The sequence below is a fragment of the Sinohyriopsis cumingii genome, chromosome 17 (assembly GCF_028554795.1).
Source record: "Sinohyriopsis cumingii isolate HCF-2022 chromosome 17, ASM2855479v2, whole genome shotgun sequence".
NCBI classification, from domain to species: Eukaryota; Metazoa; Mollusca; class Bivalvia; order Unionida; family Unionidae; genus Sinohyriopsis; species Sinohyriopsis cumingii.
In genome coordinates this window covers 15,881,681-15,896,988 of record NC_142977.1, presented here as the reverse complement: position 1 = coordinate 15,896,988, position 15,308 = coordinate 15,881,681, and the positions used below count along the sequence as shown (strand labels likewise).

The following is a 15,308-nucleotide window of genomic DNA, read 5'->3' as shown; positions in this document are numbered from 1 at the left end:
ATAAGATGGATTTGCCAGCGTCTCATCACATTCACTGTGTGCTGGGTCCTTGTCCAGGTCAGCTTGTAGCTCTGCATCAGTCATGATGGGTGGCATCGGTTGCATTTGGCAATGCCACTAGCTCTCCCTTGAGGGTAGGCAGTGAGTAATCAAAGGTCCAGCATAGCTGACACTGCCAGCTGGTGTGAACAATGTGTGGTTGGCCCAGATGCTGGCAGTATATAAGATGGTTCGTCAATCACCGGTTCTGGCTGCTACGAAGACCTGGCATAATGGACAGATATCTAATTGAAATGTCCAGTATATTAGTGATAAGATGCCAATGGCGAGGCTAGACAGATGCACCTATCACTAAGATCCCCTTATAAACTATTTGGCTGGACTATTTTTAAAAAAACGCCCGACCCTGGGATGGCTGGACTGCTGGTGTTAGCTGGACGGTTGCCCAGATGTAAGGTGTTGCATCGTTGTCTCCTGTACCAGATGACGCATTTGTTCTAATGACAGGTGAACCCTTCCTGTATCCTCTCCATCCCTTGAAGTAGCTGTGGCTGTGGCTTGTCCCCGATGAACTTTGGGGGAGGGGAAGACCCCAGTGTGCACCAGAAGGCTTGCCATGAAAGTGTATTTGGGCTGAAGGCTGAGGACGTCGGTGCTGTCCTTTCTTGATTTTGACCTTTATTACCCTTGGCTGCCCTTTGGAGCACAACTGTCCAGGTGTTCTCTGACCACAAGCTGCAAGTTTGACAAGGTGGCATCAAAGTAAATTTTATGCATACAATGCAGGGGTCATGAGTATCCTCCGTTGACTTGAATTACTTGCATTTCAGACATCTGAAAGACATTCCACAAAAATGACAAAAAAACATTAATGAAAGCTGAGACTAGTAATGTAAATGAAATTACTAAGTCTCTAAAACATGGCCATAACTAACAGAGTTGAGAGTGAGTAAATCAGAAACTTATGACCCTGTTATAAAACTATGCACAATGCTTAGTCAATAATTAAACCATAAGTCTAACAAAACAGTGTGAAAAATGAATAAACTAAGCATAAATATCAAGAAGCACTACATAATTACGCTATTAAGAGCTCCATCACAGATGGAGTAAGCAAATAAATTCAGTCATGTTAACTCATAATGACCATGTATAGGTCAATGATTGGACATGGGTCTAAAAAGACGCATCTTGAAAGGTGACAAAATTCTTTAAAAATTGACAGAAGTAGTAAAATAACACAAACAACCTGCAGCAGATTGACATATCCTCACAATAAATCCAAAAAAACGACGGATGGGCCTATAGGAACACAAAAAGAAGTGGATTGTTGGAGAATGAACTTCACAATGTATGCTCTGTGCAGCAGCAAATCTAAAAACTAGCGATACCTGGTGGTGCCAAGGGAAGGTAATGGGCATGAGTCACTGCCATTTGTGTAGTTGAAAATGAGAGTATAAGATTATTTTCATCTTTTAGTCAGACTTGATTTGTGAGGTAGCAGGCTAATATTCCTAACATAATATAATTGGAGAAAATATTCGAAATAGAAAAAGCTGTTTGCATGCCCATATTTACACAGTGTATTTTTTTAAATCACACTTGATTTAACATCTTTGACAAAGTGTTATTACCTATGCTCATTCAGTATTTTCATAATGCACATCGAAGCAGCAGATATTTAGGTGAATTTAATGATGCCTACACATTTATATTCTCTGAAGCACCGACTTAGACTTCTACAATTTGAATGAGCACTAAAATTCTCTTCACATTTATTGCAACTTCAGTATATAAAAAAGAGCAACAAAAAAAAGCATTACAATGTATACCTTCCTGCGACTTTTTGCAAGTGGGAAATTTTCCAGTTCTGTAGCCAGGATATGGCTTGTGTGACCAACACAGTAAACATCTTCCCTAACTCCCATCTCAGACAGAAGTGAGTTAAGTGAGGCAACCAGCATCTGCAGATATTTTAACAGGATGTATAACAGTTATCCAAGACAAATACAAATCAGTGTTGAGCAAGTGAAATTTAATTTAAGTAGCCCAATTTAAATACTAAAACAGGTAACAAGAATTGGAATTCATAGGTCATATTTCAATGCAACTCCCTTGCTGTGTTAGTAGGTGAAAAGTGGAATTCCTGCATCTTGCAGCTGCAATTAACTCCTGACATGTTGTATTTTTAAACTCTTTTCACTGGATTTATTCATTTCGAACGAGGAGTTTTTCTGTCCATTTTTAAATTTTCTAAATTTGCTCTATAATGCATGTGTGAGGTGGTGTTATATCACTTCTGAGATATGTTCTGTATTGATATGTTGGTTGCCATGGAAACAGCATTCAAATAAGATAAAAGAATACATTAAAAATTTTCAACCATCAATGGAGCATATCCACAAATATTTATTCACTAAATTTAAACTGAGTGTTATGAGTCTATGCTCTTAAAATAAGTAACAGAAAAGAGTGAAAGACAACAAGCTTTGTAAAATTTAACAAATAATTTATTTCCCTAGAATACAAAGTGAAAATGAGGAAAAAGAGCTTATGGTATTGTGAATTAAATCCCAAAATAATCCAAGAATTACAGATACAAGTCCTAATAAATTTAAGTCCTGAATAAAACTCAGTACAAGTCCAGAATAAATCTCAAAACTGAAGGTGATGATGTGTCTGTTATAGCTTAGAGAGTGTTGATGTGTCAACAGTCTTTTGTTAAATCACAGAGATTATAATTCCAGGTTTGAATTCAGTATAAATTCCACTGAATATCTTTATCCAAAAATTTAATCAGAGCACTTTTGTATTTCCAGGGAAAATAATTACTTGAATTCAATAATTTGAACAAAAAACATTCCAGCTTGAAATAATAAAAAAATACTGCACACCATATACAACTTGATTCTGGTAAAACTTAAAGCACGAATGATCAACTCCTCACATTTGCAATATTAAACAGTTCTCTACTTGACCTCAAGTCACAATTAGCATTTTCTATATAAAAAAACATTAGCTAACGGAAAATAGCATGATCCTGATGTTTACAAAACAATAACCTGGATTATGTATAATTCACTTAGAAAATTCCAAAACTTTGACCCAAATAAACATATTTACTACTTTTATTAATAATAATACTGATTTTAAACCCATACATACAGAGAATAATTTAGCTACATATTTGATGTTTACAATGAATAAAATTTTAAAAAATCAATTTGAGTCAAGCAGAAATGAACTAAATTTTGGACAAGGTCAAGTCCAACATACAAAGTTACATTACAATAGCATGTAAAGAAATAAAAAATAAACTAAAAAAACCCCAACAACTAATAAACAATAAAATTAAACATACATGAGTCTTACTCATCAAGAAGTTAATTATGCTTTTTTGAATGCATCAAGGAACTTAGCAGTCAAAACTAATTCAGGGTGTATTTGATTCTCATAGCAATCAATGTAAAAATTTAAAATGAGAGCATGCATCAAGGAACTTAGCAGTCAAACCTAGTATAGGGTTCATTCGCTTCTCACAGCAATCAAGGTAAAAGAAATTTAAAATGAAAGCATAGATTATATTGATAAAAAACACCACCATACAAAATGGATTAGTTTTTGTGTAATTTGGACACATTTAAACATTTCTTTTTGCATTTGTATCCATTAGGTTGCATAAAATATGCAAATTAGCAGCTCATTTAGAGTTCTAATTTGTATTTCACTTACTGTTAAAGGTACCACATATTATACAGTGACAAATGGAATCTATGTTGGGGGTTTGGACCGAGATAAGGAAATCCCAGTTAAGGGGTTGTATTATATGTCCCCCGATGAGAATTTGTGAAAATAAGACAAAGCTTAACACCCAATTGATTCACTAGACATGGCCCTGAATGATGTATCTGAAAAACAGCTCTGATCTGTTCTATGCATAAGCACTGCAAGGGAACTAAATGTTTCAAGTGGAGTCCAATAAAATGAACTGGTAAAGTAACTGATTATGTAATAATACCAGCCTTAATTGGCATGCTTAAACATATGCTGACACACATGGAAAAGAGTTTAAATCCTCAGGTGTTGCCTTAGGTTCAGGTTTTTCTGCTCCATGTTACAACCAGTCATTTAAGCTTGACAAAACTTATATAATCTCTATAATGATTACTTCCCTCTCATATACATAGTTTTTATTCTAGTACAGTGGAACATGTCTTGAACAGCCACTATGACCAGCAGTCATCTGCTTTTTAGTGCCAGAATCCCTTGGCATCGATGAGTTTGTATTCAAAAGAACTACTTTAGGATGCACACACCTCCAATGTGACAATTAACCGTCACAAGCACACACAATAAGAAAAGTGAAAGCAAATGAATGTAAAGAAAGAGAGTCATATTATCAATACTGAGAAATTTGACATCAGAAAGATTCAAATGAACATTGTCGATGTACATTCTGCAGCAGTTGGAAAATGGAATCAATAGATAGATGATGGCCTTCACTAGGATGGTGATTGGTAGTTATAGTCCAATGTTTATACCCTCATATTATTGACAAGGTTTAAAATGACTTTGCACCGTAACTAATAGTTAGTTATCGTTATTTCAAATGACATATAAGTTGTATCATTAATTCCATATCATGTAATTTTTAAATAAAAATATGAAATTTTAAAGATTAGTTATACCTTTCATACTTTACGTTATTACTTAGATCTGTGTGTTGACCCTCTTGAAAGGACTACCCCTTATAAGGCCACCTTCCTCCTGCATAAAGGGTGGCTATTTAGAGACTGACCACTGTATCTTAGATTTACATATTTTTACCTTATATCTTTTCTGTAAGTCCATCGGCAAGTGCTGGAGCCCTATTTCTTTGATTGCATCAAAACTGTATTTATCTGACTGAAAGTACAAATGGAACACACCAGATATTTGTTTGCATTTGAACATTAAAAAGCAAAATAATTAAATATTGGGGTCAAATTGTGAATTAAACCCCCTCATGAAAGCTGCAACATAATAATTGATCAATTTATATCCAAAAAAGGTTCTGAATGCAATGTGGATATTAGTGTTGCTACTTTACACATCTACTTCACTTAGTTAATTTTTATGTACTCATCAATTCAGTCATGTCTACAAATGTTTATACTTAAAATGCACTTCTGTTGTCTCTATAATAAATACCACATACTAAATATCCTTATAATAATAATAATAATAATAATAATAATAATAAACATAAACATAATAATAATAATTATTATTATTATTTAAACTTTTTTATGTGCACTGTGCAACAAAATCATAATTATGTTAATATTTCCCAAACTTACATTTCACACAAATATGGGATCCAGCTCACTTTAATCCATCCTATAAATGAAATCATCACCGACTTAAAAAATATACACCAAACTTAGCTTGTTCACAAAAATAAAAGATAAATAATATCTGGATTAGTCAGTTGCTCAGCTCATCAGTATCAAGATATGTGGGAAGCCTGTGATCAACAGAAAATCATAGAAAAGCAGTATATGCCTATTCCTTGGAACTGAAACTTCACCTGCCTTTAAAAGCAGGTTTTGAAACTTTAACGAGTCAAGACCCTAATGAAAAGTGATGTAACTTGTATCTCTTCCCAATGATGAACTTCTGATTTCAGAGATAGCTAATCCACATGGCAAATAGAATAAGACATCTATCCTTGCCTGTTATGCTGGCACAAAAAGTGACTTTGACTTCTGCTTCAATGACACAGTTACTTTTCCCACTATTCAACAAAGGAATTGAATCAACCCTATATGATAACACCTTCCAGTTATCAATGTGACTGAAGTTATGACTACAAGCAAGATAAGAAATGTTTGCATACCAATTCACATAATTTTCCTTTATTTAAACAATGCCATCCTCATGAGAAAAAATTCAGTTTGCACAGACTGAATGGTCAATGTAAATGCTTTAAAATAACCTGTTAAGGCAGGGAGTAACCATTCTTTGGTTAGGAAACAACTGAACACTCATTACAGAAGGCAGGTGACTGTTACATACAGGACACTGATATAGAAAATTTGTCTGGGGTGAAATTTTAATGGACGATGTGAACAGGTGGCTAATGAGTAAAGATGACTATATATATATATATATATATATACATATACATATATATATATATATATATATATATATATATATATATATGTATATATATATATATATATATATATATATATATATATATATATATATATATATATATATATATATATATATATATATATATATAGTTCTTGTCTATTCCAATTATGGATGTAAATGTTCATATTATATATATATATATATATATATATATATATATATATATATATATATATATATATATATATATATATATATATATATATCTGTGTGTGTGTGTTGGTCACACCAATATCAAAAATTAAACATTGTGTTTTTACCTATAATAATCGATGGTAAAAATGACATTTACAATTTTCAATTTTGTTGGGTAGTATGTACTTCTGACCAATAATCTATAATTATTTTAAAAAATCATATATTTGAGGAATATGCTGTACCTGTTACCAGTCATCTATAATTATTATACAATCATATTTTGAGGAATATGTTGTACCTGTTACCAGTCATCTAGAGTTATCTACCTGTTACCAGTCATCTACAATTATTGTATCTGTTACCAGTCATCTACAATTATGTATCTGTTACCAGTCATCTACAATTATGTACCTGTTACCAGTCATCTACAATTATGTACAGTCATGAGGAATACTTTGTAATGGGTACCAGTAATTTACAATTGTTCTATAATTATACTGTAACTTACCCTATGACTATTATATTGCAGTTCAACTTGATTTATATCTGAATTCATCAAAGGAAACAACTGACTGTAGGCTGGAGTCAAAAATAAGCTCTGCCCAAGGCTAATGCTGAACAAGGGATAGTGGAACACCTCTGCTGTATAATTCTGCATATAAAAATGTGTAATATCATGAGTCATTCAATTTTGAAGAAAATACACAGGAATCATGAGACAGATCTTGCATGGAAGAATATATTTTGCTTAAAAATGTACAGTAAGTTTTACAATGTTATATTGGGTACTCTATCATAATGTATTAAGTAATCTAACAACCAATAGTCAGCATTCTTATAGAGTAAATTGTTGGTCTTATGTGGTATCCAATGCAAACTGCACAACCATGAGAAAAGCAATGATTCTGGATGGGAGACTTACATGTATTTGTAACACATCTAAAAACCAGGGACCGAACTTTGAACTACAGACCTACTGCATTAACCAGGCATTCTACTAATAAAAGTCAATGAATGGTGTTGTATCAGCTACTGTCTTATGTGGTCTCCAAGGTATGAGCAAACAGCAAAACCATCAGAAAAACAATGATTCTTGATGGGAGGCCTACATGTACCTTTGTAATGCATCTCAGAACCAATGACTGAACTCTGAACTACAGACTGAGTTTGTCATGAATGCATTATCCAGGCATTCTACTACAGCCAATGAATGGTCTTGTGTCAGCTACTGTTAGCCAATCAACTCAAAATAAAATATCATGGCCAACATTTCTGAAATGGTGACACAAAAAGTATTTTGGACTGCTTGAAAGAACTGATAACAAAGCTACAAGAGATACGTTTTGGAGGTATATTTATTTAGCTAGAAAATATATACAAGAAAGGAAAGATAAGAACTTTAATATGAATGTTATCTTTGGGTGTAGAAAGGCACATGCAGATATATGTTTTTAATATGGCAGGCACAGAGCTCAAACATCAATGTTAATATGGCAGGCACAGAGCTCAAACAACAATGCCAATATGGCAGGCACTGAGATCAAAACATCAATGCTAATATGGCAGGCACAGAGCTCAAACATCAATGCTAATATGGCAGGTACAGAGCTCAAACATCAATGCTAATATGGCAGGCACAGAGCTCAAACAACAATGCCAATATGGCAGGCACAGAGATCAAAACATCAATGCTAATATGGCAGGCACAGAGCTCAAACATCAATGTGAATATGGCAGGCACAGAGCTCAAACATCAATGCTAATATGGCAGGCACAGCTCAAGCAACAATGCCAATATGGCAGGCACAGAGATCAAAACATCAATGCTAATATGGCAGGCACAGAGCTCAAACATCAATGCTAATATGGCAGGCACAGAGCTCAAGCATGGCAGCCACAGCTCAAACAACAATGTCAATATGGCAGGCACAGAGATCAAACATCAATGCTAATATGGCAGGCACACAGCTCAAACATCAGTGCTAATATGCTAACCTGCTGCTAGCAACTTTGGCTACAGATAACAAAAACCTCAGCTGTTATAAAAATTACTGCTGGTCGCTATCATAAAAGCTGACAAAAGGTCTTGTGTCAAATGTATCAAACAAAACACAAGTAAAATTTCCTTCAATAGTTAATTGATCTTATATTGTATTATGGGGTAACCGACTGACAAATAAACAATGCCCTTTTTGTTATAACAATGCCTAAAATGGGTGTGAATTTATGTTAACAGTTCAAATGTGGTCCCAAGCTACCATACATGTGATAACTATTTCTCACATTTTATATCCAACCTTATTTCTTTATTGTTAACTCATATGCATATAACACTGCTTACTAAATAACATATTTATTCCACATTAGCTTTCTGGGTGCAGATATGATCTCTATGTTTCTTCATTCCTTCTTTTAATTTAATGATGGTAATTAATGCTCATATATATGGTACATTAATGCCAGGTGTTGACGTAAGTTTCATTTGTGGGAATGGATATCCTAGATTGCTTGTTGAGAAAAAATCTACAGCATTCAGTGCAGTGATCGTTCTTGTGATTTAGGAAGCAATTCACTACATGCAAAGCATGTAAAGTATGGCAAAAATAAATTTCTGATCTTCAGGTTGACGGCAATATACTTTATGAAGCTAGCCGGGGTGGGTGGGCATTTAATTCCTAAATACCATGAAATCAACTGTCGCATTATACGTCAGTTATCTTTCATTGCAAAGTATGATCATAGGGTTTTAGTATTAAAATGTCATGAACTAAAGTTCCTTACAAAATTATTATTCGGAAAATAATATACATAATTTAGATTTGCTTAATACCTGATGTTTCTATTTCAAAAATGAGAGAGAGAGAGAGAGAGAGAGGAGAGAGAGAGACTGTAGATGTCAGGATAGTAGATATTTTACATTTGATTATGCATTTATTTCAGGTGACAACAGTCATTTAATGATTTATTATGTAATATTATGGCTGTATTGCTTGTTGTCAATAAAGTAATAACTATCCCATCTTTTCCAATTTTCACTGCCTATTACAATAACAGACTTGGAAAAATATTCACTACTTGCTCTGACGACATTATCTGTTGTTGTTGTTGTAGGGTTTAACGCCATTTTTCAGCACATGATAGGCTATGCTATTCTGAGAAACAATTTCATCAATGAAACTTCTTTTTAAATATATACATCTGAAAGAAAACTAAACACCAATTAATTTGTCCAAATTATTGGCAGAATAAAAATGGGCTCTCACATGCAATATGATTAACTGCTGGGATGGAAGAACTATCCTATTAGAGTAATAGTTGTGAAAGAGACACATCACTTGCCTGAATCAACAACAATAAGGGCAATCATGCATTAGTCATTCTATTTTGTATATCAATTATGCAACCTTTAAGTCTTACCACATTTCCCATCCACATGAGCAAGTTATCCTCAAACTTCTCAAAGTCACTTCTATCATCTGTGTCAAGAATTGTGCCTGTATGACTAAACCGATGAAACTGCGAGCTGTGTGCAGTGATGACAACTACATACTGAAACTTGCTGGCATGGATAATGTCACAGATTATCTCACTTGTAACTCCCTCCAGCAATGTGCTGACAATAAACACACCCTTCTGTTGACTAGGATCCGCACTCTGAAAGTTTACAGGTATATCAAGAGTTATTTTTCTATCTGTCAAGTTACACTTTTAACTTGTACTGGAGACATGATACATTAATAATTAAAACCTCAATGCATTTAAGAGATATAAATATAATAGCTATCAACAATGAAGATGTCAAAAACTAATTCTAAAGACTGAATCTGAAGACAGAACAGTTTGAGGTACAGCATGCAGACAGTACAAACTTACTTCAAAGGATGAAAATTCCTTTACATCAAGTGCACCAGCATCAAGAAACAGCTTAAGCCCACTATGCCAGTGGAATATCTCTGCACAGGGATTATCCAAAAATATAACTGCCCGCTTTACATGGGACAAAATCTTCTCTATGACTGCAGCAGAAGTGGATGCTATGGACTTCCCTGACATTGCACAGGAGATTGCTGGTACTTGTAAAAGAAACTGTTCTGAAGCTATATGAAAATGAATATTAAAGTGATAAATTGATACAAGTAAAATTCTATTGGATTCAAATAGAAAAGAATGATGACTGTTTTTAAAATTACCATTAAGAACCTGGTGGAGTTTAGACCAGCAATTATAGAAACAAATAGCAACAATGTTAAATATGACTGGTTTCCTTTGCAAATTGCTGGCTTCAAGCACTTGATAAGTTTTTGATTTTGCAACTTGCCAAAAGAAATTATTCTGATGAACAAAAGCTATCTTTATTTCACCTAACTGAGGTAGCGCCTTACTATGTTTACAGTTTGATAACTAAGTTCTGTTTGGAACTGTGTTATTTCATCACACCATGCCCATCCCACCTCCAATGGCACCCAATGTTTTGCTTATAAGGATAGTGTCGTAACCTTACATATATCACATTGCAAATGAACTAACAGCTATAAGCTTGAGTATTCAATACATTCCAGGACATATCCAGGTGACAATGATCATTATCAAAATTACAGACCAACCAGTTGTTCTCCACAACATTTTATTATTTTCTGACACTAATAAACTGACACAGAGAACAACAGCAATGTGACAAATTCATGCATGTGTTACAAGTTAAAATAGGAATTAAACAGCTGCTGTTGATTCAGAGAGATTGCAAACCACTAAAAATGCTGCATATAAAGCAGTTTTTTTATGGTACGGCACTTATCAGTATACATTCTCCATAATGAATGCTTTGAAACATTTTCATCAAGCAGAAGTCTGTCAACAAATGAGAAATTAGTCGAGCACTGGAAAAAGCTAACAGGTCATACTACCAGGTGAAGTGGGTGACTAAGTCACCCAAAAATGTAAACTTTGCCTTCCTCTGTTTGGAAAGCAAAAATTAACTTGCCCTCTTATTTTTGTTGGATGCACACCAAATGACAGTAGTCTGACACTTCTGAGATACTCCCACAACTCAGCCAAGTGGTTGTTAGTGCTATAGGCAAAATGTATAGCATGTACTCCTGGCAGCATCAATAAAGCAAACTGTTTTAAGTTCATGGGCACAGTTTTAATACTTGACTATTAACTCTTTCTCTTCCAAGATACTGCTGACTGATTTCTGCAGATTATCATCTGATAATGAAAATTTACCAACTTGTGTTTTAAAATGAAAATGGCTATAAGTAAACAATAAATTTGTGTTTTAAGAATAGAATTGGTGAAAGCACTTTCAATATATGCAATTTTAAGATTTTAACTGTCGTACTTGCAATATTTTCTTAATAAAATAAGCTTGAAAACTGTAAGTGAATCTGCCAAGGGGTAATAATGGTGGGTATTACTTTGGCTCGAAAGAAGATCTTCGTTGGTTATTTCAATAATTCATTAGGGAAAATATACAATATGTATATAGCTGTGAAAAAATATTTAGCCCAACAATAAAAATGTTTAGGTCAGACACACATAGGACATGGGCTGTGTTGTGGAATTCAAGAAGGATTGTGAGGTCAAGGCTGTTTTCTTATATCACTCATTTTTTTGAATATTCCACAAGAAAGCACAAAGGAAATAATATCCAGACAAAATACATTTCTATTGTGAGTATATAAACAATTATTGATAATCTACAATCCTATCTACTAAAGCTAGAAAGTGAGTGATCATTTTAAGAACATCCCTATTTCTAAATACAGATACAACTATATGTCATGAGTAGTGTGGAGAATTATTTACTTTGATGTGTAGTTCATCACTGAGTGATGTAGCACCTAGATTACATCACTGCAATTATAAATAGGTGTACATAGTTAATCAACTGCCACTAGAGAAACAATTCTTATACTTTCAAAATCCTTAACCAAAAATGAGTCCAATAGATTCCTATTTAATTTAGAATGAAAATTAAATTTGTTGTTTAAATGCAGTTGTTAAGTAATTTACCTATATGTAATTAAAATATTGTAATCTATGCATTCCTTTCAGTTCAAATCAATTACCGGTACATTATATTTTCTGCTTTGAGCTTTTGAAGTCATCTTCTCTCCATCTAAACATATCACACTTTCAAGTATGAATACAATGCATATGAGTATGATAGATTCATTCATTTACAAAATGAGTTTATAATATAAATACAACACAGAATTTTCTACCTGAAGATAAAGTATTGTTTACAACCAATTTTAAATACAACTATGCAAAAGGAGAAGCAGAGGACACAGTTTGATAAAAGAACCAAAGCACACACACACACTATATATATATATATATATATATATATATATATATATATATATATATACCTACCTGGCAAGTGACTTAAACCATTAGCCCAATTACAAATCAAGAGTTTGAAATAACCAAACATGTATTCTGAATGCAAAAAATGTTCAATAACTGAAAAAGAAAGATATATACAGTGCAGCATAATTTCCACTTTTAGGTTATGAATGCTCAATTGTTGCAATGTGACACAATCTCTAAAGTGTCATATACCATGGCACCAAGTGACAAAAATACAAATTCAGTCAACTGCACACGTATTAAATGCTAACTATTTCACATCAAAGAGAGTTTGGAAATAATTTATACAATGGATCCATAGCAAATGAATAGACTGGTCATCAGAGTACTGTGCTCAGTCCATATACTTATATTCAGGAGTCATGCTACAAGGCAAAATGAGCAACTAAGTCACCTAAAAAAATGTGTAACAGGCAAAGAGGGCGACTAAGTTGCCTAAAAAGGTAAACTTTGCCTTTTTTGTTAGGAAAGTGAAAACGACTTTGCCCTGTGATTTTTGTTTAGGAAATAATGGCAGATATCGTTGTGTCTGGGAAGTACAGTATTGTCTAATTTTGTAAATCATGGGGCAAATATATTCAGAAAATATAACATTCATAGAAAGCAATGTCTAGGTATTATATTATTGAAGACTTAACTTTAAAATGCAATTATGAAGGTCAGAAATGTATGGGACAATTAATGTGGGATTTGTGAGAAGCGCTGAAAGGTCAAATGAATTGTATTTGTGAAAATACAGAATAAAAGCAGCGAAGCAGATACTATTTAACCAATGTCTATTATTACAAGAAGTCTGTAGACAAATAATAAAACCATAAATTTGCAATCCTGTCAATGACTATTGTAAAGAAGTTATATGAGTGGTTACATTACAAAAGCCTCCTCCTTCTAAATTAGATGCACTCACATGTCAGTGTTGATTTGATTGGAAAGAAGGGTTTAGTTCCCATCCAGACTATAAAGGAGCAATGTCTGTGATTTTATGCATTCTAGTGTGTTGTGTATAAATAGTTGTGGTAATGTTTTATCTGCAACAAAGAAAGTTGGATGAACAGTAAGATCTAAAGACAAGTTTGCATTTGCCCTTATGTTTATGGTACAGGGGTTGTTTAAAACGCATTTAGAAATCTTTCAAGTGCCATTATTGTAAACTTTTAAAAAGCAAAATAAAACAGATTGCGGGTAATTAATTAAGCATTGCTATTAACTTGCAATTACAATAATGCAGGGACCCTGAGTGGCAGAGTGGTCTAACGCGCTCACAGGTTCGGCCAATGTGGGTATGTGAGAAAGCTTGTCAATAGCTTCTCATGGGTCAGTGGTTCTTTCTGGGGTTTTCCCAGGTTCTTCCTCCACCATTTATACTGGCCGCCATGTATAGCCTATCTTGTCTGAAAAATGGCATTAAACTCGGCAACAACAACAACAACAATAATGCAATCTGGTTACTCAGTTAAAATTCGTTGCAAAGTAGTTTATATTATTCTCTTTTAGTCATATGGCCTAAATAACTCATAAAATTTTCTATTTGAAAATAAAGTATATTGCTTAAATACAATGCTAAATGCAAATATGAATGCTGGGAAAAATAGAGGGCACTTATCCCTGAAGTTCAAGTCTTGCTTGACCAATGATGAATAATAATGAATTTCTATGGGTTGTGGTTTGTAGGTGTATAGTACATTGACAAATTCACTTTGTAGAGTCTCAGTACCTGCCACATATCACAACTAACAAATTCAATTATATCAATTAACCTTTGGAGGTCTAATCCGTGTTCCGTGGATCCATTGCATAAAATCTGAACATACGGTCAAAAGATTCATTTACTCTTTATTAGCAGCCCCTCTTTGAATCTAGCACCTATCAGTCCACTGATTATTTCAATCCCTTATGAACTGCCAAAGAATCCACCACGGCCAGTAGTGTCAAAAAAGTAATAAAGCGAACTGACACCTGTTGACATATCGAAATTAGGGAGTACTTAGTTTTCTATGATACAATGATAAACTTGAGTCACAATAATTTACACGTTAAAATATCGTACTCAAAGATAAAGTGATTACAAAAAGAACCATCAAATAAACTACTTTCAGTTAACTATGAACCTTTCTCGCCCAGGTACCACGTTTGCAGCCGACAGTATAAACTTCATTCAGGGTCTCTAAAACGATTTAAAAATATTGGTGATGGACTAAACATTATCAAAACTCCGAACACAGCTGGTACACTTGGAACGGAACTACGAAATAAAATACTCGCAAATCTTCGGGATGATTTTTTCTTTTTGTCTCTGTATTTGTGTGTGTGTGTGTGTGTGTGTGTGTGTGTGTGTGTGTGTGTGGTATGTATAATTAATTTGTATCGTATGTTAGTTTTATTTCATTCATTAAATGCTTTTGGTTATGCAAAATTATATTGTTTAGCTGACCTTGTCCAAAGTCAAGTTCATTATCCACCTGACCAGAATCATTAATTTTTTTTCTCTAAACAACTAATGTGTAGCTAATATTTTCTCTATGAGTGTAGTTTTATTATTAGGATCGTTATCAATTATTATGATCATTATCAATAGAAATAAACATTCA

General features: G+C 33.6%; 1 protein-coding gene across 3 annotated transcripts in view; it reads right to left on the bottom strand.

Moving 5' to 3' along the window:
• LOC149777808 (sec1 family domain-containing protein 2-like) overlaps nt 1-14,920 on the bottom strand; it is a 39,101-nt gene extending 24,181 nt beyond the window's left edge. The window contains exons 1-6 of one of the 3 annotated variants that reach the window (XM_089938864.1): nt 14,829-14,920; nt 10,216-10,439; nt 9,760-9,996; nt 6,851-6,994; nt 4,828-4,905; nt 1,833-1,964 (exon numbers count right to left, since the gene is read on the bottom strand). In XM_089938864.1, the coding sequence (XP_089794990.1) occupies nt 1,833-1,964; nt 4,828-4,905; nt 6,851-6,994; nt 9,760-9,996; nt 10,216-10,395 (771 nt within the window). In that variant the 5' untranslated portion in view covers nt 10,396-10,439; nt 14,829-14,920. Of the gene's footprint in view, nt 1-1,832; nt 1,965-4,827; nt 4,906-6,850; nt 6,995-9,759; nt 9,997-10,215; nt 10,440-14,810 lie in introns of all 3 variants that reach the window. The other 2 variants (XM_089938866.1, XM_089938867.1) reach the window with 2 other exon arrangements.
• Between the last annotated feature and the right edge of the window lie 388 nt (nt 14,921-15,308).